At 41.6% G+C, this 25,114-nt stretch overlaps 1 protein-coding gene across 6 annotated transcripts in view; it reads right to left on the bottom strand.

The window, feature by feature from the left end:
* The window catches only part of stat5a (signal transducer and activator of transcription 5a), a 91,990-nt gene that overhangs the window by 7,984 nt on the left and 58,892 nt on the right, over positions 1-25,114 (bottom strand). For 3 of the 6 annotated variants that reach the window (XM_053514501.1, XM_053514496.1, XM_053514497.1), the window contains exons 2-15: positions 20,582-20,643; positions 13,109-13,236; positions 12,838-12,994; positions 12,437-12,526; positions 11,908-12,082; positions 11,600-11,730; positions 9,252-9,403; positions 8,443-8,598; positions 7,208-7,387; positions 5,569-5,656; positions 5,273-5,395; positions 4,598-4,690; positions 3,414-3,620; positions 1,234-1,328 (exon numbers count right to left, since the gene is read on the bottom strand). In XM_053514501.1, the coding sequence (XP_053370476.1) occupies positions 1,234-1,328; positions 3,414-3,620; positions 4,598-4,690; positions 5,273-5,395; positions 5,569-5,656; positions 7,208-7,387; positions 8,443-8,598; positions 9,252-9,403; positions 11,600-11,730; positions 11,908-12,082; positions 12,437-12,526; positions 12,838-12,994; positions 13,109-13,236 (1,775 nt within the window). In that variant the 5' untranslated portion in view covers positions 20,582-20,643. Of the gene's footprint in view, positions 1-1,233; positions 1,329-3,413; positions 3,621-4,597; positions 4,691-5,272; positions 5,396-5,568; positions 5,657-7,207; positions 7,388-8,442; positions 8,599-9,251; positions 9,404-11,599; positions 11,731-11,907; positions 12,083-12,436; positions 12,527-12,837; positions 12,995-13,108; positions 13,237-20,299; positions 20,425-20,581; positions 20,644-20,843; positions 20,868-25,114 lie in introns of those variants that run through there. The other 3 variants (XM_053514498.1, XM_053514499.1, XM_053514500.1) reach the window with 3 other exon arrangements.

The following is a 25,114-nucleotide window of genomic DNA, read 5'->3' on the forward strand; positions in this document are numbered from 1 at the left end:
AAACGCCTAATTAATGCTGGTTATCATAATGTTTCTTACAGGGATGAGACACAATGAAAATGCAACCTGAAAACTATTTCCAAATGTAATCTTGCGTAAAAATATTTCAATTAACTTTTAATTAAAATACCTTTAAATCATTTCAAACTTAGATTTGTAAGTATATTTGCAACACATACAGTAATGAGAGATGTACTGTAAAGGGTGACCAATAGGATTGATGTTTGTTTGCCCAATAGCGATGATGTCATATTTATGAAGTACCTGTCGTTGACGGGAAAAGAGTTTGTAGAACTTGTTGATAGAATAAAAACACGCATATATACAGTATTTAAGTGTATATATTAGGTGTTGGGCTTCATGTTTCGCGTTGTAATGTGTAATTAAGGCTAATTGGTGTAAGACGAATATATTTCCAGTCAATCTAACTCCAAGCCATTAATCATTGCTACAAGCGCTACGATATGATCAGAATAACACTCTCATTACACAAAATGAGATATATAACCTGACATGAAGAATAAGTGTGGAGAAAGTTTTTCTCGCATAACCCGGCGGTCTGGAGTGTGTTACTCCTCACGTAAATAAGGTACAGAGTCGGCCTATTGTTCCTAAAATGAAAGGTGCTGGGATTTTGGACCTTCTTTTTTTTTTTCTTTTCCCCTCTGGAACGTGTTTCCCTGGCTACGGAAAAAAAAAAAACAACGTTTGCAAATCCCTGGCTTAAAAGCAGCTCATCTTGACTGCATCAGTCAGTAATCGTGTGGTATTAGCAGTGTAAACTCATTCCACGTGGAGTTCAGTCTGGCTGGAACAACGGCGCAGGCCGTGAAGGCTAGGTTAGAGAGCAAGTTGCTCAACGAGGAGTTAATGTACACTGACAGTGTGCCATCTCTTGTGTAAGCCTCAAGCCAATCATTTTCTGCTGGATAAACAGAATTCTCAGTAATTCGGATTCTCGCTAAAACGCCGTCAGCTGAAGTGAACGGGAAATGACAACACATTCGGTCGCAGTGTGTATCACCGTGTACATCCTTACAGTGCGTATTTTTGGTACGTATCCGCTAACTGTAAAGAAATCAGCACTAACCCCGGGTCAGTACGCAGAAACCTCATCCGGGCTTTATTTATAGACGGTGACGCTGCTGCTACAGGTGGAGTTCACCCTGTCGGATTATGCAACCCAGCTCTTTTGCCTTTTTGTCGTACCAAAGTGCAGATGTCGAGACTTACCCATCATTCCAGTGAGGCTTCAGGTGTTTTTTCGTGAGCTCCATGACACCGTCAAACCACTGCCAGAATGTGAAGTTTCTCCCTGGAAGGCTTTCCTGAATGCACACGCAGACACAATATACGAAACATATTTATTCAATGTTAACAACCTTGAGATTTACTGTGGAAATGAACCTGAATCGGGTTTGCATGTGTCAAATCTGTGTGTGTGTGTGTGTGTTCTTGCACGTGTCCGTATTTGGACGAGAAAGTGAAGCTTGAAGCTCATGAAACATGTTCGTTTTACTGATTTTTCACTCACTTATAATCAGTAATCTAGGTGAAAAGTCATGGAGCACGAGTACGGACATTAAGTTTTCTGACTCGCGTTTCTGAGAAGACAGTGTGCAATTCAAGACTCGCGCAGACGCACACAGGTTTGTCTGGCCCACTTTAAAACAGCATAATTATACAATAATCAATGCATTTACACCTAATCAATGCACCTACACTGACCCAAGATGAAAAAGTTCGCCTTTTACATTTTTTTTATATAATATAGTATTACAAAAAGAAAAGAAGAAAATGACAGAAAAGTAAAAATAAAAATAAAAAAAGCCTTGTTAGAGAGTCCTATCCTTGTAGGGACATTTAATCCCTGCAAAAACAACAACAACAAAAAAACAGCCCTCCGCTGAGTTATATATAAAACTGTGAGGTGTGTGTATGTGTGTGTGTGTCAGGTGTTTTTGTTTAAACAACAACTGATATTATAGGTTGTAAATATTTCATCGCGGCCCTTGTGAGAAATAGTAAATGTGAGTGTGATATTAAAATATAAAGCAGTTCTTCCATCAAGCATTAATATGAACCCTGACTTCCGTATGTGTCAATAGAGTGAGAGAGAGAGACACAGAGACACAGAGAGAGAGAGAGAGACAGAGACACAGAGAGAGAGAGAGACAGATATAGAGAGAGAGGGAAAGAGAAAGAGACAGAGAGACAGAGACACAGAGAGAGAGAGACAGATATAGAGAGAGAGGGAAAGAGAAAGAGACAGAGAGACACAAAGAGAAAGAGAAAGACAAAGAGAGAGAAAGACAGAGAGAGAGACAGAGAGAGACACAGAGAGAGAGAGAGACAGAGAGAGACAGAGAGAGACAGACAGACAGAGAGAGAGAGAGAGACAGAGAGACACAGAGAGCGAGAGAGAGAGACAGACAGAGAGAGAAAGACAGAGACAGAAAAAGACAGAGAGAGAGAGAGACAGTTTCTGTGAGCGTCCGGTGTACCAAAGCAGGACGAGGCCGTTTCAAAGGCAAGCACCGCCTAAGGTCTGCATATCTAAAACCAGCAGCATCCAGGCTCCCTCGCTTGGTAATCATAAACCACTTTAATGGAAAGCAGACGGCAGCACGACTGGAGAAACATGCCCCGCGTGCTTACCGAGGTGGAAAAATAACGACTGATATGCGAATGGGATTATAAAGAGTGTTTTAAACGGGTGAGCGCAGTTTAGGATCCGAAACCGCTACTTGGAAATGCCGCTGCGGTTGGGTTGAACACAAGGAGCCTTTTCGCACTTTGAAACCTACGTAGGAATTATTTTTAACCTTGGCTAAGGTCATTTATAAAAAAGGGGGCGTTCGAGTCAAACCCGGACATGTGATGAAATTTCTCACGAATAACGAGGTGGCTCGGGGCCCACTGCTGTTCTTCCCGTGAACATGGGGACTGTATACACAATCATTCACCAACACCACCACTTGCACATTACAGGAACTCGGCTGGGAGTTACTGCCACATCCAATGTACAGTCCTGACCCCACTCCAAGCCATTTCCACATATTTGGAATTCCACATCAAGGAATTCCTGGGAGGCCAGTGTTTCAGACAAAGTGAAGCAGGTTGAAACATGAGTCTGGTGTACCGAGAAATCTTTCTACCTTGATACACCAGTGAAACGCTGGTACAGTATGAGTGCATTAGTGTAGCAGGGATTATATAGAGACATAAAGGTCGCGTCAACTCTCATAACCCTGTTCTGTTATTCTGTGCAATCAAAAGTCCCGGTTTGACTTGAACACCCCTCTTATACCGTATGGTGAATTAAATACAGTATGCAGATGTTGAATTTTTTTCCCCCTTGTTGGAGTGTATGCAGTGTAGTGAGGCAGTGAGGCAGTGAGGCAGGCTCGTACTCTGTTGAACTGAGACCAGGTCATGGTCATGCCTCGGTAATCCTCAGGGTTGCAGCTGGAGCTGCTGAAGGCCTTCTGAGCGAGGAAGACCAGGTTCTCCTCGGACAGACCCCGGTTCGACTGCACCTCTGCCTTGTACTTCATATTGAGAGCCTCACACAGCTGTGGCCACATCACTTTATCAGGAACAAGGAAAGGAACTCGGCCCTAAATGATCAAAAGAAAAAAGGTTATCTTTTAATTTACTAAGATACATGTTATAGATGAAAGTATCAGAAAAGCTAACGATCACAACACAATCAGTTGCCACATATTTTTATTATTATTATTATTATTATTACCACACAGTCTTGAACAATCATTGAGCTTTAAGCAAGGCCTTAAATATTACATTAAATAGAATACAAATATTAAAAACAAATCAATTTCTGCTGAAGATGTAGCTACCTGATGAAACCCTTAAACTGACATTAAAGACCTTGGAACCTTGGATTACGAGCAGAATTCATTCTGGAAGCGAGCTCATATTTCAAAACACTCAAAACATAAACCAAATCGAATTTTTCCATATGGAATAATGGAAACTCGAATTATTAGTTCCACAGCCCAAAAAAATAAATACATAAAAAGAATTAATACAAAATATAAAGTAAAGATAAAACAAATTAACCTGCACTTTACCTTTAAAAAAAATAAAAACAAATCCCGACAGATAAGTGTTTCCGTTGGTACTCGTAAACCAAGACTTGTTCGTTTTCCAAGTCAAAATTTATTAAAAGTCTTTGCTCGTCTTAAGGAACGCTCGCAAACCGCGCTACTCGTAATTCAAGGTTCCACTATATCTTAAACAACAGCAAGGCGCTAGTTTCAATTTTTTTTTTTTAGTTTCAATATTTTTTTTTTCTGTACATAAATCCTTATTACAGTTTTTGTGTGAGGTTGTTCATCAGAAAATGAACATGTTGCTAAAACTATGACTGAGCTCCTGTTATTCCATGGTACTGGGTTCATGTTTATTTGTAACCACTTAACTATGACTCACCATGTACAGTCATTTTGACCCAGAACATTTCTGCAATTTCTCGGAGTCGAGCATAATAAGGCTTAAGTGCTCTTGTGCTCGTAAAGGTAATAATTTCGAGAGTGACTGAGCAGGAGGGTATTGATGTTCATGTGGATCTCACCGGTTCAGCAAAAGCGTTGTCCCATAGAACCGTGGCGGTGGCATTGTTGTCCTGACTTCCATGGACAATCACCACGACGGGCAAAGACAGCGTCTGAGGACGAACAAAGATAAATGCAGCTCAGTTGCTCACATCGTACTGGGTAATCGATCGACTGCTGAATGGACGCATTGACAAAGCTGACGGAGTGAACCTGTCCTGCTAAAATAGTCATATGATTTGAGTAACTGAACAGGAAAAACACACCTTCAATCGCACTTTTTTCATTTCAAGTTACGCTGGAACATTAAATAACATAAAGGCGATTGCAGGTCCTATCGCATTCTACATTAACTACGAGAAAATGACTCAGTGCTAGTGGCGTGGTATATAATTTGCATGAAATAAGTCAACATGACGGTTAAAAACGATAGTAATAACCAAAAAAGAACTGATGGCTGTTGCCATGGCAACCTAATTAACCGTCAGTAACTACAGGCCTAGAGAGAAGGCCAGGTTAGTAGGTCTGTGGGAACATTGTTTAGATTTGTTTGTTCTGAAGTCAATAGAAAATGTTTTTGCGTTTGTGTGTGTGTGTGTGTGTGTGTGTGTGTTTGTGTGTGTATATGTACTGTATGGGGGCTCCTATTTTCTAGTGTTTGTATTAACCACATTATTTGCATGCCCAATCCTTACCTTGACCTGAAAAACCAGCTCGTTGCCCCCGACGCTAAACTGCGACTCGAACAAGATGGTGAACTTCTCCTCGGTCACCGACTCCGCCCCGCGGCGATCTGAGCGCTTGATCCTCTTCAAAGACTGAGTAAAGAAAAGAGAAGGATTACGGGAAAATAGTCATAAATCATTTACATTCTTTTTTTTGTCATAAGAGGTGACTATATTTAAAACAGAGATAAAGGAGATCATAAACATGGGCCACTTTAAAATATTTGCATTTGTGTTCAAAGGTGAACCCAGTTGCCTTCACTCACCATGTTCCTGAAGTGTGCAATCAGAGTGCCTGTGGTCTGGTGATACTCCATCACACAGTTATTATTCAGGATCTCGCCGCTGCTCTCACTATGGGGCAAAAAGACAGAGACAGTCTTATACTGCATACTGAGATTTTAACTTTTAGCCCTGGAGGCTCACTACAACACCTTGGGATGAATGTAGGACTTGCGTGGAGATGCACATGATTAGCTCAAATGACTATGATTGACATATGAGAAGAAGGATGCACCCAAAGAGCGCTGACTGTTTTTGTGCCTTGGCTCCTGTCCCTGGGAAAGAGCAAACGATTTTCTGTTGCGCCTCTTGGAAGCCACTATTGCTCTGTAACGGGGAACGAATCAGGTGAGGTCTTTCATGCAAAGCTCGGTGTTCCCATAGAAAAATAAGTCGGCATTTGCATACCGAGCCGTTGCGCAATAAATCTAGAAGACGTTTTGTTTCCACTTTGGACCATTGCCATTGTTCAACCTGAAACAGGAAGTTTAACTAATCGGGTTACTCAACATGGCTCTGTGGGCGGATCGCATTCACTAAGTGAAACTGGGTCTGTGAACAAAGTGGAAGGGTTAATATGTGCTTAGTGAGAATATTATATTCTTTTGCAAAATGCGTTTTTTACAGACACTGATCAATAATAATGCACCTCCGAATGGTTAGTAATTTATTTCTTCTAAGGATATTGATGTCCCGCATCCGATTGCCACAAAGACATTTTCATCAGGAGTCTTGCAAGATTTTCAAGAAAGTCTATAACTAAAGTGAAATAGAACCTAGAGGATGACCCTAGAGGATGACTCAGATCCCTCTTTTTTCCACGATGCCTCTTTTAAAGTTTCGTTAGCACGAAATGTATGTGGGCGTGCAAGTTAAAGCGGGGTCTGTCATGAAAGGTGTCGTGAATGAATATGTACAACATTTGTAAAGCACATTTTCGTGATGAGACATTTTACAGAAGTCTGTACATCCATGAATGATGGTTGCTCGGAGCCCATTGAGGATGTTCACATGAACATTCAACAAGTGGCATGTCCAAGTTCTTTTATAATGATGGATAATTTGTTACAAACCTGCAGAAGGGACACTTCTACATCCTTACACGGTCCTGACCTCATGCTAATTTAAATCAATTTGCACAGGTTCCAGAGATTAAAGGAGTTCCTGGGAGGCCAGCGTTTTAGAATGATGCAGGCCAAGTCCTAGGTAAAAAACTTTCTACCTTGATGGTGTCCAAGCACTGGTGAAACGCAGTGTAGAAGGAGATTATATAGAGAAATAAAGGGAGTTTTTACTCTCATAACTGTGTTCTGTTGTTCTGGAGAATCAGAAGTCCCGGTTTGACTTAAACGACCATCGTTCATTTCAATAAACGAGTGAGAAGTGGCATCTTGGAGAAAAGCGGGATCTGTTGCTGCTTTGTTAAGTGATGATCTAAATTCTGTCTCACTTCGTGGACTGTCCCTGGACTTTAAAGAGCGGACAACAGGCGGACACGATTAGTCTTGATAGACAGATTCAAAATGAGACGAAAATCGAAAATTCTTCCAACTGTTAAGGTTTAAAATGAGGGATTTTAAGGAGATGTTTACGTGTGTATAAATTGCCTGTCTGAGAACTTACTTCCGGGTGTTTTCGTTCTTGAGCAGCGCCTTGGCCTGCTGCTCGCTGATGATGGTGGCTTTCACCTGAGGAGGGTTCATGTGGACGTTGAGTTTTCCTCCCACCAGCAAACGCACCGTGGCCGCAAACTTCGTCTGCGTCTTCAGCACCTGAGGCGGCTGCTTCTCTATGATGAAGGTGCTGTGAACACACACGCGACCCCAAATACACATCGTTGAACTGGATGAAGCAGGACGTGACACTCTTACAGTTTTATGGGTCGATTGAGTAGCTACGTTTAATATGGAAAATATTTCTCTAATTCAAATGAATTTCCAATTCGAGATTCCAATTTAACTGTTTACATGGATGCTCATCTGATAAGCAGTTTACATGAGCCAAGCATTTATTCGGAATATATTCCTATAGGTAAGGAAGACGTTCCTGAAATTCGGACCAGGATTTGAGAAGGTTTTTTTTTTTTTTGGAAATTTTAACTTTTACGTGAACCCAGTCCCCGACGTCATGCCGAAATGCTAAAATTTTGAGGTTATAATGATCGTGTATATGTTCAGAGTTGGGTATAGACAGTAACCCATTACTATAATCGAATTACTTTTCCTGATAACGCAGTAATGTAACGCATTGAATTTTTGATGCATGCAATTTAATTGCAGTTAACATTACGTTACTAGCGTTACCAATGTAGTGTTTAAAAATGTATCAAAATGCATTTTAAAAAAATCACGTTTTTGCGCAGCATCAGTAAACGAGCAATCGCTTTAATCAATCGTCGAAGACCTTTGTACAGTACTTACATTTGATGTTGTAACGAGTTCACTCTTTTTGTATGGGTGATAACACAGACGCATGGACACGAGGTGAGGTCTTAGGGGAAAAAGGGGTAATGTTTTTTATAAAAAACAGGGAAGGAGAAGAGTTAAAGGAGGGAGGAAGGGAAAAAAAGCTGGGGATTTTTTTAGAGCCGCCTACATACTGTAGGGACCCTACGGAGTAAGCGAAGATACACGCCGTGACAGATGTTTTCAAAGTAACTTAACGTAATTAGTAATCTGACTACTTTTGACATGGAATAATTAGTAATGTAATTAAATTACAATTTTAAAGTACTGATTAGTCATTTGTAGTAGCTTACTTTTTTTGAGTAACTTCCCCAGCACTGTATATGTTCAGTCCTGTTATAGGGATTTGTACAGCAGAAGGATATAAACACACACATACATGCACGTACGTACCTGGTGACGAGCGCCGAGATGATATCCGTGATGGTGCTGTTGAGATCATTGAGAAGTTCCTCGATGGGCCCGGGGATCGGCAGCTGCTGCCTTAAATGCTCCGCCCTCCTGATCTGCTGCCGATTTTGCCAAATGGTCTCGGCGAGCTTCTCGCACCTGTGTGTACACAAGTCCATACTTTTAGACATTTAAAATCCCTTTGAATGACTTCGCTTGCCTCTCTTTGATGGTGTCAGAGTGGGTGTGTTTCCAAAAGCATATGTGACTTGATTTCAGGCACTTTACACTGGCAGTGTGTTTTCTCACTGTTGATGTGTATGTGTGTATGCACGCACAATGACATAAAATGTGATCCCTCAGGCAGCGCCTTGTTGTTTTAGTGTGTACACTATGTGTATATGTGTGTGTGTGTGTGTGTGTGTGTACCATGACTGCAGGATGTCCTTATGAAATAAGGTGGAAAAAGCTGTTTCAGATATGAAAACAATGAGCAATGTCCCGGTGTTCTTCCCTGCCGTGTTCACATAATTACATGTTTTTCTTGTTATTCTAGTAAAGCGCTACTGCTGAACTAAACATGGTATTGAATAGCTCCGTGGTGCATTTTCCACAATTCATGTCCAAGCTTATTTACCATGGAAATACCTTATTTTCCAAAACACGCGCACAAATATTTCTTTACCCTAATTCCATGTGGTCTGTCCTCCTTTTTGCTGGTTAGTGTTTTATATGTCTACACAAGTCGAATCCTCACATAGTCTTGAGATTAAGATACAAGTGTGTGAGTGTGTGTGTTTGAGGGTGTGCACCATGACTGCAGGATATCCAGTCCTCCCTCGTGCGGTCCTCCGTTGCCGGCGAGCTGCTGGCGTCTCTTCCACTGGATCAGCTCGTCGTCGAGTATCACTGTTTGTTGTTTCCGTAACAGTGCCAGTGTTTTCTGGTGCTTTTCTGCCAGACCCTGAACGCATACACACAGGAAAAAAAAAAAAAAAAAAAAACACACACTTGACCCATTAATACCACAAAACTGTCGGTCACTTGTTATTTCCTGTAAATGCTTTATCCTGGTTGCTGTGGTTCTAGGGTCCATCCCAGGAACACTGTATGAGAAACCGGAATGCAACCTGAACCGATAATGGCTTTGGTTTCTGAATGCTGGGTCTGGACACTGAATCTGTACACTGGATCTCTGAGGTACTGGATTTAGAATACTGGACATGACCTGGACATTGGATCTGCAATACTGGACATGACCTGGACACTGAATTTAGAGTACTGGACGTGGCCTAGACACTGGATGTGGAATATTGGACAAGACCTGGACAAGACATTTGGAATATTGGACATGACCTGAAAACTTAATTTAAAATATTGGGCATAACCTTGACACTGGATTTGGAATACTGGACATGTTCTGGACATTGGATCTGCAATACTGGACATGACCTGGACACTGGATTTAGAATACTGGACATGACCTGGGCACTGGGTTTGGAATATTGGACATGATCTGGACATTGGATTTAGAATACTGGACATGACCTGGACAAGGGATTTAAAATAATGGTCATGACCTAAATACTGAATTTAGAATACTGGACATGACCTGGACACTGGATTTGAAATATCGGACATGACCTGGACACTGGATTTAAAATATCGGACATGACCTGGACACTGGATTTGAAATATCGGACATGACCTGGACACTGGATTTGGAATATCGGACATGACCTGGACACTGGATTTAGAATAATGGACATGACCTGGACAAGGGATTTGAAATATTGGTCATGACCTAAATACTGAATTTAGAATACTGGACATGACCTGGACACTGAATTTTAAATACTGGACATGACCTGGACACTGAATTTAGAATACTGGACATGACCTGGACACTGAATTTAAAATACTGGACATGACCTGGACACTGAATTTAAAATACTGGACATGACCTGGGCACTGGATTTGGAAAACTGGACATGACCTGAACACTAAATTTAGAATACTGGACATGACCTGGGCACTAGAACAATGGACATGACCTGGACACTGAATTTAGAATACTTGACATACCTGAACACTGGGTTTAGAATATTGGACATGATCTTGACAATGGACATGCAACACTGAACATGACCTAGACACTGGATTTGAAATATTGGACATGACCTGGACACTGAATTTGGAAAACTGAACATGACCTGGACACTGAATTTAAAATACTGGACATGACCTGGACACTGGATTTGGAATACCAGACATGATCCTGACATCGGCTCTGCAATCCTGGACATAACCTGGACATTAGATCTACAACACTGGACATGACCTGGACACTGGAACCGCTCAATCTGAATCCTGGATTTGTATTTGGGGGCCATACTGTACTTTAACAGTGAATCTGAACTTCAATACTGAATCTGTATAGTAAATCTAGATTACTGAAATACTTCAAGAGAGACTGGATTTTTATCCTTGACCTGGACACTTTACTTGCATAGAGTCCTGGATCTACATTTAGCTCCTAGATACAGAATACCTGCAGTAAACCGGTACATATCTAAACCGGTACATATCTAATACAGAATACCTGCAGTAAACCGGTACATATCTAGTTATCCAGATCACTACCTGAATGCTAAATCTGGACACACAATCTATATACTGGATTCGTTCTGTAATTGTGTATTACACAATCTGTAATAATGGTTCCTGTATTTGGACCCTGGACCTGTACGCAGGATCTGGACACTTGTTCTGGATTACTGCATCTGTATACTCAGTCCAGATTAGTTTAATAATCTGGATATTGGATCTGGACACCAGTTGGGTCAAGTCTATCCACCGTCTATGTATGTGTGTGTGTGTGTGTGTGTGTGTGTGTGCGCGTACACGAATGTGGGTGTGTGTATAGGCACAACATGACACAGGCTTTAATGCCAAGCAGTAGCGAAGTGTTATCAGCTAAAACAAACCTGTTGACTGGTCATAAAACACCGTCCTTTAGCCGTTGTTCTCACTGCAGTTCCTCATCTGTAGAAATTATCGCTATGTCTCATCTCATAAAACAGTCTTGACCTTAAAATAAACTCTGTGAGTCACTAAAGGAGAACATTTGCCTGTTGTGAGAGCACGCGCTTGTATTTACCAGTCTGTATTTCTGCAGGGTGTTGGCTTCTCTGGTGAGCCAGGCTTCCACTGTGGCTCTCTTGCTGAGAAGGCTCGGCTCTCGGACCTGTCTGTCGGCGGGGGGCAGCGCGGCCAGACTCGACAGCTGAGCTACGAGAGACATATGCACACAACTATAAGGTCAAACACACACACTTTCTGTACATTGCTCCTGGCTTTTTTTTTTCTCTTTTAAAAATTATACTGAAAATAAAACACATCTCTCTAACATCTATCTATCTATCTATCTATCCATGTGTGTGTGTGTGTGTGTGTGTGTGTGTGTACCCTGTATTCGTAGACTCTCCTGATACTGTATAATGAAGTACTCCTGGTTGTGCTGAAGCTTGCGCAAGTCGTTCTCTGTGTCCTGCGTCAGGATCCTGAGCTCCTCGAACGCCTGGTTTATCTGCTGGTACTTCTGCGACATGCTGTCCATCATCCCGCTCAACGGAGAGCTCGACTGTTAACCACCGTGCACGCACACACACACACACACACACACACACACACACACACACATGCGCAGAACTGTTTCAACCACGGTGTTATGTGTAGACGCAGCGAACGGAAAAACTGACGTTTCCGTTCTAATTCTACGTCGATTCCACTTACAGAACTCAAACAAGTTGAAAACAAAAACAAAAACAAAAACAAAACAAACAATAAACTTAACGCCCCAATTTACACTGCTCTACATGTTACGCAATTGTGAAACCCCAGAGGCTTCCTCTTTCACAATCAGAATTTCATAAAGAGTATTTTTGTGTGCGATTGTCCGTGTGTGTGTGTGTGTGTGTGTGTGGGCTTTACTCACGTTAGTGGCTTCCCTGACGAGTCTCTGCTCCGTGTAGAGAATGTGCTTGATGCATCTCACCAGCTCCAGCGGACATCGGTCGTATGTGCTCTGAAATACACCATGTTTCATCATGTCTGTCGTCATAACGCATGCCTTCTCACGTATCCGTTAAAGATCATCATCATCATGATCATCACCATCATCCTCGTCATCATCACCATCATCCTGACCGCTCCGCTCCGCTCCTACTGTACGCTGCACCTCCGTCTAGTCCGGGTGCAAGAAGACGCCTTGCCTACATACTGCTTGTGTGTGTTTATGCTTTGTGTGCTTTCGCTCTGAGGCATACATACAACAAATAAGGGTTGCGTGTGTGTGTGTGTGTGTGTGCGCGCGCTCGTGTGTGTGTGTGCATTTACCTTCAACTGTGAAGCATAGTGGCCTAATTTTATCTTGAGAAGAAAGCCATCCTCTCCCATTTGATGTTCCGCCTTCTTCTGTAGTTCCTGAATTAGACTGTCCAGCAAGCGCTTGGCTTTAAATTCCTCCTGCGGATTCTCCAGATCGATGGCGTCCCTGACGGATAACCAAGAAAGACGTTCAGGATTTTAGTTTAGCGCCGACGATTCCAGCACACCTTCCCGATCAATCGGATTTCAACAGAGCCCTTATTCCGTCATCAACACGTACCAGAGTTGGCCCTCTATCCACTGGGACAGGTAGTGTCGCACCTCTATGGGGAAATGCTGGCCGTAGAGAGACTGCATCTGGTGCAGGGCGTCACCCTGCAGCTGCTGGGCCTGGATCCACACTGCCATCTGAAAGAGCAGAAGTTATTCGTGTTAATGTTCTCACTATCCTCGCACGGTCCAATTCAAGGTTTTGGCTAATACAAATGTGTGTCGTGGCGTTTTATGACCCCGTGCCTGAGGGAGAAAGTAAAACAGCCAGATTGCTTTTTTTTTCTTCTTTTCTTTTTTTTTGCATGGGCTTCCCAGAAGTTGCGCCACCATGGCGACCATCGTAAAACAGTGTAACTTCAAACACAACAAACAGTGCTTGTGTGTGTCTAAATTTAGATAAACAGAAGTACAACTATAGATGTACAACTTATATTATATATGTTTATTATCATGCATTAAAAAAAAATAAACCCAAACATTACTTAACTAAACATTAATGAATAAATATGACAATAAAGAAGAATATTTGCATGCCTTAAAAAAAAAACAAAAAAAAAAACATATCACATGACAGACCAGTTTTCAGATGGAAGCCAAAAAAAAAAAGAAGGAAAAAAAGAAGTTTCTTTTATCTGGAATTTTTTTTTTGGTTATGCTGACATTCTTGTAGGTAAAACTGCTGTTAGGTTTTACTGAGCATGCTGGATCCATGAAATCGTCTGCGGAAAGACTTGAAACCTCGAGACTCTTTAAGAGGTTCTTTAGGATATTAATAATTTCTCTATGAAGATGCCCTAAAGATAACTTTATATGGAGACTTTAGGAATTACTTTGTGTTGTTGACATTTTTAGGGCTTCGCTGGGTCCCCACTAGGTCTCTAGTTTCTACGGGTCCGAAGACATCCTGGTGTCCTCTCTTGCCCACATGTACTTGTTTTTTTTTTGTTTTGTTTTTTTAACAACGACGTATCAATCATCTGAGTCGTCTACATGTATTCTGGTCTTAAACTAGACATATATACCAGTCAAAAGTTTGGACACAAGTTTGGATCTATTTTCCACATTTAGAAACAATACTGGATTGTTTTTTTTGCCCCAAAACTTTGAAAATGTATAAATGTAAAATAAGGTAATTAAGTAACAACAACAACAACAACAACAACAACAACCATACTGTAACACTCAGTTGTTATATTAAGACATGAAGCTCAGTTATTTTGAGACAGTTCTTGCGGGGACATTATTGTCAAGTGCTTTTGCAAAACCCATCAAACCACCATGATAGAACTTCTTTTATCTCTCTTGAAGATTTTCCCAGGAGAGCAAGACCAAAACGTACCTCTACAGAGCAGAAGTAGAAGACGTGTCTCAATATCAGCTGTTTAAAGAAGGATATTGAATATTTTGGACGCGTCCATCATACTTTATCATGCATTACTGAGCAGCTTTAATGCATCGACATACCTGTTCCGTTCCTAACGTCCCACACCAGCATGTGTCCTTTAAGGCAGTAAAGGAGAACCGCTAGTGAGAAATTCAGCTCATGCACCTTCGCCCTCTGCCACTCATCCACTTTCCGCATATTAATGCTGAACTTCTGCTTTTTTTTTTTTTTTTTTTTCCTTTTTTTCTTTACACTGACATGGAAACACGCTTTCCTGTGTCAAACAAAGAGCTGGCCTGCAACATGCGAAGGGGATATTCTTTTACAACTATTTTTAAGGTTGCTGCTAAAATGGTTACTCAAAGAACAGGAAGTCTGGAGCATGAACATAATGTCCATTCGAATTCTGTCGAAAGCGAATTAGTAATCCTTAAAGCCTCGAGCAGCAATAGCTGAAAGAGCGAGCGCGCACGTGGCGGGCCCGGTGAGGACACGATCCAGAGTGGTGTCGAATTAATAAAGAAGAAAAGACGTAGAGAGATGAGATAAATTGAAAGTAATTCATTCCATCTTTCTAAATCTTCATGCAAGTCCAGCACACACACAAATTTGTGCACACAGGCTTCTGTATCAACCAGCTGAAACACACAATCTGGATAAAAACAACAGATGGGTAGTGTAGATAAAAAAAAGGAAAGAAAGAGAAAAAAAAAGATGTTGTGGTGCCAGAATCTTCAGCGTGTCCGGTGTATCTTCTTGTGGTGATATCAGCTTATGCTGCATTTAAGCGTGCGTGTGTCTGAGGTCTGAGAGAGTGTGTCTGTAGGAGGGAGACCTTCTGGTAATCATATTTGTTTGCATGCTGATAGCTATCAGCCCGTCTCTCTCTCCGTGACCGTCCTGGAGTCCGGCATCAGCCGCCACACACTCCGAATGCACAGAGAATCAGAGGATTGCTCTTTTTAAAAGCAATAACTGGATAAAGTTGACGCTCATCTAAACGAAACGCTATTGTTTTGCCAGCTGTTTGTCTGGGAAAATATACAGGGTGGGACACTAGGGAAAAGATCACACCGGTGCTCGGTGAGAAGATGGGCCTCACGGGTAAGCTTGGACTTTAAAACAAGGAATGGGTAATAGGAATTACGAAAAAAAAAAAAAGAAATTGTGATTTTGTAGAAAACCTCTTGGCTATGTTCACATTACAAGTCTGATGTAACTCAAATCTGATTTCTTTTTTCTAGATTTTTTTCGCCTAGATCAGATAGGCTATATATATATATATATATATATATACACACACACACACACACACACACACACACATATATATACTGTATATATGAATGTGCATCCCATCTGATTTTAAAAATATAAGAGTGCATATAGAGAGCCATATATAAATAAATAAATATATATATATATATATATATATATATATATATATATATATAAATTAAAGTATTTAAAAGACACATTACTAGAATGAGAGCCTTTGCCTCTGTGCGTGCATTAGGGTGAGAACATGCAAACTCCACACATAAAGATCCTAGGCGGAAATCGAACCCTCGACCCGGGACCACAAAGCCACTGTGCTGCCGTGTTAAAAACAAATTATTCATATTTAAATTTATACTATATTTGGTTACCATAAAGAGAACATACAGTATTTGAGCACTATCTACCTGTAAGTTTTGCGCTGGTCTTTCACATGGAATTATGTATTGAGCATTTATTGCAAAGAATTTTGTGGAAATCAGGGTCTTGTATGATCTAGGTTTTTGTTTGTCTGGCTGCTCAAAAAGAGAAGGAAGAAAACTGGTGACCGCTAGCTCAATAACTGTCCAGAGGTCCACATATGGTACAGTATGTCCACTAGACCTGGACTCCTGTGCTAGCGATTTTCTCTGCCCCTTCACATCCTCCGTATCTTTTGCCTCCCACAACCTTCCACAAATTCTACCCCATTAATCGCTCCATATTCATGCCAACTGTGCATAATTGACTTTTCTCAGAATGTATAATGACCAAAGCATTTTAGAAAGTTTAACTCGGTTGGATTTCTTTAATTTGTACTTTTCCCAAAGAAATATATAGTCCTACAATATAGAAAGTTTGATAAGTATCCAAAAGGTCTTGTCTGGGTACTGGACTTACTTGTGACCAAAATGACCACATTTTCATCTTAACAGTCTACACCTGTACTCAGTCACAGGACCCTGACAAACCCTGAGTCTGTGAACTGTCTCTGTTACCTTTCATGTTTGTGTTATGATGTAATAGCTAAACCGGCCGAAGTCCCTGCTCGGTCATTATGTAGAACATCGTAAACCGGTGTAGATAAGAGCATACCTGATTATAGGTTCTGTCTGTCATTCTCTGTCAAACTAAAGGCTAAATGCTGGGTTTAATGTCAGTGGCACTTTTACTGCTGGGACTCGTCTAGCCCTCTGGATTTAATGGAGCCTTGCAACTCACTCTTCGGTGCTGTGGATGTTTCCATACAGATACCGTAAAAATCAGTTGGATGGTTCCACATACTGTAGATACACTAAAGATAAGTTAGATGGTTCCACATGGACAACCTGAAGATTATTTGGATGATTCCACATGGATACCCTAAAGTTTGTTGTGGATGGTTCCACATAGATGCCCTGAAGTTGGGTGGTTTCAAATAGATACACTTAATACTTTTTTTTTTTTTTTTACTCCACATGGGTAACCTAAATATCAGTTAAATGGTTCTACATGGATACACTAAGGAATAGTTGGATGATTCCACATCGATACACTAAAGTTTGTTGTGGATGGTTTTGCATATGTACTGTACACTAAAGATCAGTTGGATGGTTTCACATATGTACCCTAAAGATCAGCTGGATGGTTCCACGTAGCTACACTTAAGATCAGCTGGATGGTTTCACGTAGCTACACTAAAGATCAGCTGGATGGTTTCACGTAGCTACACTAAAGATCAGCTGGATGGTTCCACATGTATAACTGAAAAATCATTTGGATAGTTCCACATGGATACCCTAAATTTTGTTGTGGATGTGGACATAGAGTCGCTAAAAACCAGTCAGATGGTTCTACATGGATACACTAAAGATCAGTTGCATGATCCACGCAGATAACCTAAAGATCAGCTGGATGGTTCCACATACAGTAGCTACACTAAGGATCTGTTGGATGATTCTACATAGATACACTAGAGACAAGTTGAACGGTTCCACATGAATAACCTAAAAATCATTTAAACGGTTCTACATGGATACCATTTAGATCTTTTGTGGATGATTCCACATGGATACCCTAAAGATCAGTGCGATGGTTCCATACAGACACCCTAAACATGAGTTCCAATCAGATATCCTCAAGATCATTGGGATGGTTCCACATAGATAACCAACCTAAAGGCAAGTTGGTTCACACGTAGTACTCTCTGACTGAACTGTGCACTATTGTGGAGGTGTAATGAGTGTAATTCTTCTCAAGATTTCTTACTCATTTCACTTCAGGGAGATTTCTCTCGAGGAATCTAGGACTAGCTCCAGATAATCAGCAGCCAATTCCCTTTGCTCTGGGGAAGACACGATCTCCCTGTGAAGTGCACCGCTTGGATTTGTCACCTTGGCGCTGCGCTCAAAGCTCGCTCGGGCTTAATCTTGACCCAGATTCAACTTAACCTTTTCATAGAAACAAGCTCTTTCAGACAAAGGTGTGTGTTTTAGAGAGATACAGATGCGTAAAGTATGCAAATTATAATAAAGTTCATAACGCTACATTTTCAAACATGTCCATAAAAAAAAAAAAGAAAATGCCCTTTTAGCTCAGAATTCTTTTTCAATTGTCTCTTCAAATCTGAGTTCATCACATGACATCACATCAACATGGATGTTCATAGGATTAAGAGTAACAGTTCACTGTTTCTAGGAACTATTTATACATCAGTCGCCCCAGTAACCAGGCTAGATTAATGCTTACAAAAGAGCAACATGAAGGTCAAAAACAACATCATTCTGGCCCAGGTACGGCGGAAGCAGCTTACGCGTTTAAACGCATCTTGGTGACGTACCGCTGCCTGAATCGCACTTAATGATTGAAGGGTGGACTTTGGATTCCTTTTACTAAATGAAAATCATTAGTCCGTGATGCCCCTGTCCAATATTAAGTGAGCGCTAATCACCGTTTTCCTGACAGTTAGCAAAAAAAAAAAAAAAAGCTAATTATGCTTGGAGTGAGTAGGAAATGATTGCTGCTGGTCTAACAAAGAGGCTTTGAAATACGTTCATTCATCAAATCCATTAAACTAAGCAAAAAATAAAATAAAACAACGAGGGTTTTAGCGTGCACGCTGACGTTTTATACAGTGAATTTATTGTTTTTGTGGAATAGGAGGTTATTTTTTCCTACCGGCAAAACATGCATCCAATCTGACGTTTCTCTCTATAATTTCCACACGACGTCAGTTTGTGTTGGAAGCTAATGGCATAAAGTCCATTAGATAGGTAGTTGGGAGAGTTAAAGTCAGTTTTGATTGTGTAAAATCTACACTTAATTCTCTGAATAATCCCAGTTACACTAATGCACTTATCCAACTGTTTCACAGTGGCCTGGACACCAACGAGGAAAAAGGTTTTTCTCATTACGCCGAAGCCATGATCGCCTGACTTCACAGCTTCACGTCTGAAACCCTGGCCTCCCAGGAACTCCTTCAATGGCCCAAACATGTGCAAATGGCATAATGCGAGGTCAGGACTGCACAGGGATGCGGCAATGACTCCCAGCCGAGTTTCTGTAACGTTCAAGCGGTGTTTTGAAGTTTTCAGTAAATGTCAACTGACTTTCCGCCAACATTTCCATTCCACCAGAAATTGAGTCCCAGTTTGACTTGAACGTCCCCTTTTTAAAATTGTTTTTTTTTTATTGTCAGTAGTAACATTATTATCGATATAATTTTAATATTTATTGTTGTTTCTTCTACTTATATAGTTAGTATACTCGCTATAATATTAATAGTATCGGTTTTGATTGATGTAATTGACAAAAATTACACGTCAACAGCCTTCGTTTACAAAAAGTCAAAAGAAAAAAAAGATGAGGAACAAATGCGGTAAAACCGTGACAAGTCAGCCCCAAAAACAGACGAGTTAGCAAATTATTTGGTAAAAAAAAAAAAAAAAGTGAACACACACACACACACACACACACACACACACTCCAGGACAAAAAAGTGATGTTTCACTTGAGATGTGACGGAAAGTCGGTTCCTGACGTACATGACGCGTCACACCGAAACCACTGATGTGAACTTGGAACTGGAAGTGGAACGCTTCAGCTTCATGACGGTTCTGTTTGATAACAATTGATTCATATCATTATTATTTTTTCTCGCCGCGAGTGCTTTTATCCTCGATGTCAACGCGTCGGTCCACAGAAATAAATAACTCCACTCGACTCAGACATGCGGTTTTTCATTCAAAAAGGAAACTAGCAAATATGGCCGCCTAAAACAGGAACGTAACCGCATGCATAGCTCCGCCTCTTCCTGACCTGTATCACCACGATACACAATACACACACACACACACACACACACACACACACATATAAATACATATAGACGATTTCCTAGCAATACTACCACTCCTACACATAAAACACACACCACCGATTTCCAGTAACCACACAGACACCCGCGCACACACACACACGTACGCTACGCACACACACACACACGTACGCTCGCAGGTATGTGCGTGTTATTTGTATGACAACACAGACATGTGAACCGTAAATTTCCAGTTAACTAACCACACAGAAGAGCAGCCGTTTCCAGTCGACGCTGCTTTGTTGTGGGCTGCGGTGGTCTGCTAGCCGAACCCGCGCTCTCCGCGCAGAAAAAAACCCAAGGGTTCAGGACTGCCCGGCTATTTAACTTAATCTAACTATCACTTTCTGTTTGACTCAAATGCTTCTGTGTTTCTTCTTATATCCTTTTTTTCGGCTGTTCCATACAGTATATACGCCTAAGCGCCGCATACACACACACACACACACACACACACACACTCTCGCACACAACTGCTGACTTACCACTCGTCCTCAGTCCTGTGTTACCATGTACGGGGAGCGACTGAAGAGAAGCTCAGTGAAACCTGAAAGAAAGAAAGAAAGAAAGAAAGAGAAAAAAGAGAGAGACAGACAGACAGAGAGAGAGAGAGAAACAAGTCATCAGTTGGGTCAGACTTAACCGCAGATCCTCTAATGTCTAGACAGGCACATACACAAAACACACACATGTATGCACAATACACAACACAGACCCGCAGATTTAAGAATGAGAATCTGTGCTCACATCAGGGTCACACCAGACAGAGACACTTTTACTTCCTGTCTCTTGTCTTCCTCTCTCTCTCTCTCTCTCTCTCTCTTATTTTCTGTCAGTCGTTTACGCATCCTTGCTATAGTGAATCCAATATAAAAGTTGCGCAACGCTGACACAAAGATGCGTACAGCGAGAAAGATAAATAAAAAATAAAGAAGTTCATATTCAGTACCTTGTGTAAAAGCTTTAACGAGTCGCTGTGTAATAAAGCCGCGGCTGGCTCGCGCCGGCTAAACCTGCAGTGTAGCTAATTCTGTGTAAAAGGTTAATCAAATATGAACCGAGCACACTTGTAAAGCCTGGCCTCGTTGGAACAAGGTGTTTGTTTAAAACGTAGCCTTTTATCTTTAGTGGAAAAAATATAAAAAAAATATATACTTAAGATTTAATTGACAAATCAGAAAATCAGGTTTGAACACAATTACATGGGTACCGCCGTTTTATCACAGCGCTAGTGTGTGCGGTTCATTCCTGACCTTGGGTTACTCTTACACACTCACCCCATATATGTATTGCGGTGGGAATGGGGAAGAAAGGTGATTTAAGCAATTTTGAGCGTGGCATGGTTGTTGGTGCCAGAGTTTACAAAGAATGGTGTGAAAAGGGAAAAACATCCAGTATGCGGCAGTCCTGTGGGCGAAAATGCCTTGTTGATGCTAGAGGTCAGAGGAGAATGGGCCGACTGATTCAAGCTGATAGAAACTTTGACTGAAATAACCACTCGTTACAACCGAGGTATGCAGCAAAGCAGTTGTGAAGCCACAAGACAACCACAGCACAACCTTGAGGCAAATGGTCTACAACAGCAGAAGACCCCACCAGGTACCACTCATCTCCACTACAAATAGGAAAAAGAGGATACAATTTGCACGAGCTCACCAAAATTGGACAGTTGAAGACTGGAAAAATGTTTCCTGGTCTGATGAGTCTCGATTTCTGTTGAGACATTCAAATGGTAGAGTCAGAATTTGGCGTAAACAGAATGAGAACATGGATCCATCATGCCTTGTTACCCCAGTGCAGGCTGGTGGTGGTGGTGTAATGGTGTGGAGGATGTTTTCTTGGCACACTTTAGGCCCCTTAGTGCCAATTGGGCATCGTTTAAATGCCACGGGCTACCTGAGCATTGTTTCTGACCATGTCCATCCCTTTATGACCACCATGTACCCATCCTCTGATGGCTACTTTCAGCAGGATAATGCACCATGTTACAAAGCTCGAATCATTTCAAATTGGTTTTTTGAACATGACAATGAGTTTACTGTACTAAAATGGCCCCCACAGTCACCAGATCTCAACCCAATAGAGCATCTTTGGGATGTGGTGGAACGGGAACTTCGTGCCCTGGATGTACATCCCACAAATCTCCATCAACTGCAAGATGCTATCCTATCAATATGGGCCAACATTTCTAAAGAATGCTTTCAGCACCTTGTTGAATCAATGTCACGTAGAATTAGGGCAGTTCTGAAGGCGAAAGGGAATCAAACACCGTATTTACTTATGTTTAACATTTAAAATAAAAATATGGTCCTCCGAGTTGCGCAGTGGTGCGCGAGGTTTGATTCCCGGGTGATGCTGTAACCTCTCGCAGCCGGAGGTCTAGAGAGAGCTGATTGGCCGATCTCTCTCAGAGGGGAGGGATGAGATGTACTTAGTGCTCCTACATTAATCACGGCTCTACAGCCAATCAGGGGTGTTTCTGAGCTCACGTGAGCGGAAGGAGCAGATAGTCCTCCGAGTGTGTTACGCACAATGGTGCGTGAGAGAGTAGTTTGGAAAGATGCGGTCGGTTGGCGTCACGTGGTTCGGCCCTCCCGACTGAGTGGTAGTAGTAGCCTTACTGTGGGAGCCCCCTAGTGACGGGGAGGGAATTGGACTTAATTAGGGAGAAAATCGGGGAAAAATTCCCCACCAAAAAAAAAAAAACATCAGTTTATTTGCAACAGCGATGCGAGCAAAAATGTGTATCCTGCTCGTGAAAAGAAGAGCAGCGAAAGAAGAGCAGCGTGCACTGACTATTTTTTTTCTGAGGGTGTACCTGGTGCTGAAACAACTTCGTAAACAGATAAAAAATTAAGGAAAGTTTCTTAAAGAGAATTACTGGTGACAAGACACGAATCCCTCACTGTCGCGAAGAAGTGTGTATAAATGGACAGAGAAGGTTAAGGTAGGTCGTGCCAATCAGGAAGGTTTACTTTGAGGTGTCCCTCGCTGTATGTCCTGATCTCTATATCACTATACGGTATGAACTTTGACCTGCTTGGTCCCCTGAAAGCAGCCCTACGAGGACGAGGACTCCCTTCGTGGCTCTCGCAGCTCCGCCCTAACGAGGGAATACGAAGCCTTCTTAACGATATGGACGAGGTGTATCGAAAAAGCAAGGATCGAAAAATGATGCATTTGTCTCTTTTCTGAATGTTAATTAAAAATACAGCCGGAGTTACAGCGGATAGATTTTGCGTTGAGATTAATTATAACATAAATCACACTGTATAACGCTCAAAACAAAACAAACAAACAAAAAAGTCTGTTAGTGGAAATAAACCTGAGTGAAGTCTTTTAGACCGTTCCTTTGTTTTGCCTTCAGAAACATCTGGATTCGGGATTTTTGTGAATAACAGGCTTACGGCGATTTGCATACACAACCGTTAAAGAGAACTCGCTGTGGTAACTGATGCTTCTGTTTGTGCTTTTGTGGTCGATGGTGACAGTTGACAAAGCGGAGTGAGAACACACTTACACACTTCGATCATGACCTCACTGATGCTAGGATTAGGACTGAAGGCCAGACTTATGTAATCGAGAATGAGACTGTGTGTATGTGTGAGTGTGTATGTGAGAGAGAGAGAGAGTGATCCGTGCATCTGTGCGTGTGTGTGTGTGTGTTAAGTTGTACAAAGACAAGAGCTCATGTGACAACCGGAACAGAAGTGTAAGATGCGAGCGGAAGTGAGAGCGATGTACTGTATGTCTGAGGACAAACCTGAGGAGAAAAAAAAAAACATACACACACACACACACACACACACACACACACAGACTTTAAACCACAAACCATTTTTTAACACACATGCACAGTATCCCCGTCCTCAACCACTGGCTCTCTGAACTAATACAGACACACACACACAGACAGAAACACAGACAGAAACACAGACAGAACACAGACAGACAGACAGACAGACACAGAGACAGACAGACAGACAGACAGACAAACAGACAGACAGACACACAGACAGACAGACACACAGACAGACAGACACACAGACAGAACACAGACAAACAGACAGACAGACACACAGACAGACAGACAGACAGACACACAGACAGAAAGACAGACAGACACACAGACAGAAAGACAGACAGACACACAGACAGAAAGACAGACAGACACACAGACAGACACAGACAGACACAGACAGACACACAGACAAACAGACAGACAGACACACAGACAGACAGACAGACACACAGACGTTGTTCTCGCTCTTTCTCTCTGTCTCTCTCGCTCATACACAGCACACAAATCAAACAATATTTATGAGCAGTAAATATATGAAGGTCCCTGCAGCCAACTAATCACACACACACACGCACACACACGCACGCGCGCGCACACACACACACACACACACACGAACACACAATTAATTATAGATGAACAAAGTTTTAGGCTTAATATTTAGTGACCCTGAGAGAGAGAGAGAGAGAGAGAGAGAGAGAGAGAGACAATTATCAGAGAGAGACAGAAAACATGTAAAAGAGACAAAACAATAAAAGAGAGGAAGGGAAGAAGGGAAAGAGATTGTGACAGCATGAGAGAAGAAAAAGAGAGAAAGAGAAAGAGAGAGAACAGTAGAAAAAGACAGATACAGCAGAGAGAAAGAGAGAAAAGAGACAAGACAGAGAAAAAGCTGGAGGGAGAGAGTGACAGAGAGTTTGGGATATAAGGAGACCAAAAAAAAAAAAAAAGAAACATGGAGAAAGACAGAGAAACAGAGAAAAAGACAAAGAGCATTAAAGGAGAGAGAGAGAGAGAGAGAGAGAGAGAGAGAGAGAGTGCGTGTGTGAGAGTGTGAGAGATGAAAAGCCGAGAGGGACACAGACAGAAAAAACAAAAAAGAGAAAGAGAGAGAGGAGTGGAATATGAGAGGAAGACACAGAGAGAGAAAACACCAGATAGTGAATTATCGGAGAGAGACGAGACAAAGTGAAAGATGGTGGGAGGAGGCAACACA

This window comes from Clarias gariepinus, chromosome 16 (genome assembly GCF_024256425.1).
Source record: "Clarias gariepinus isolate MV-2021 ecotype Netherlands chromosome 16, CGAR_prim_01v2, whole genome shotgun sequence".
NCBI lineage: Eukaryota > Metazoa > Chordata > Actinopteri > Siluriformes > Clariidae > Clarias > Clarias gariepinus.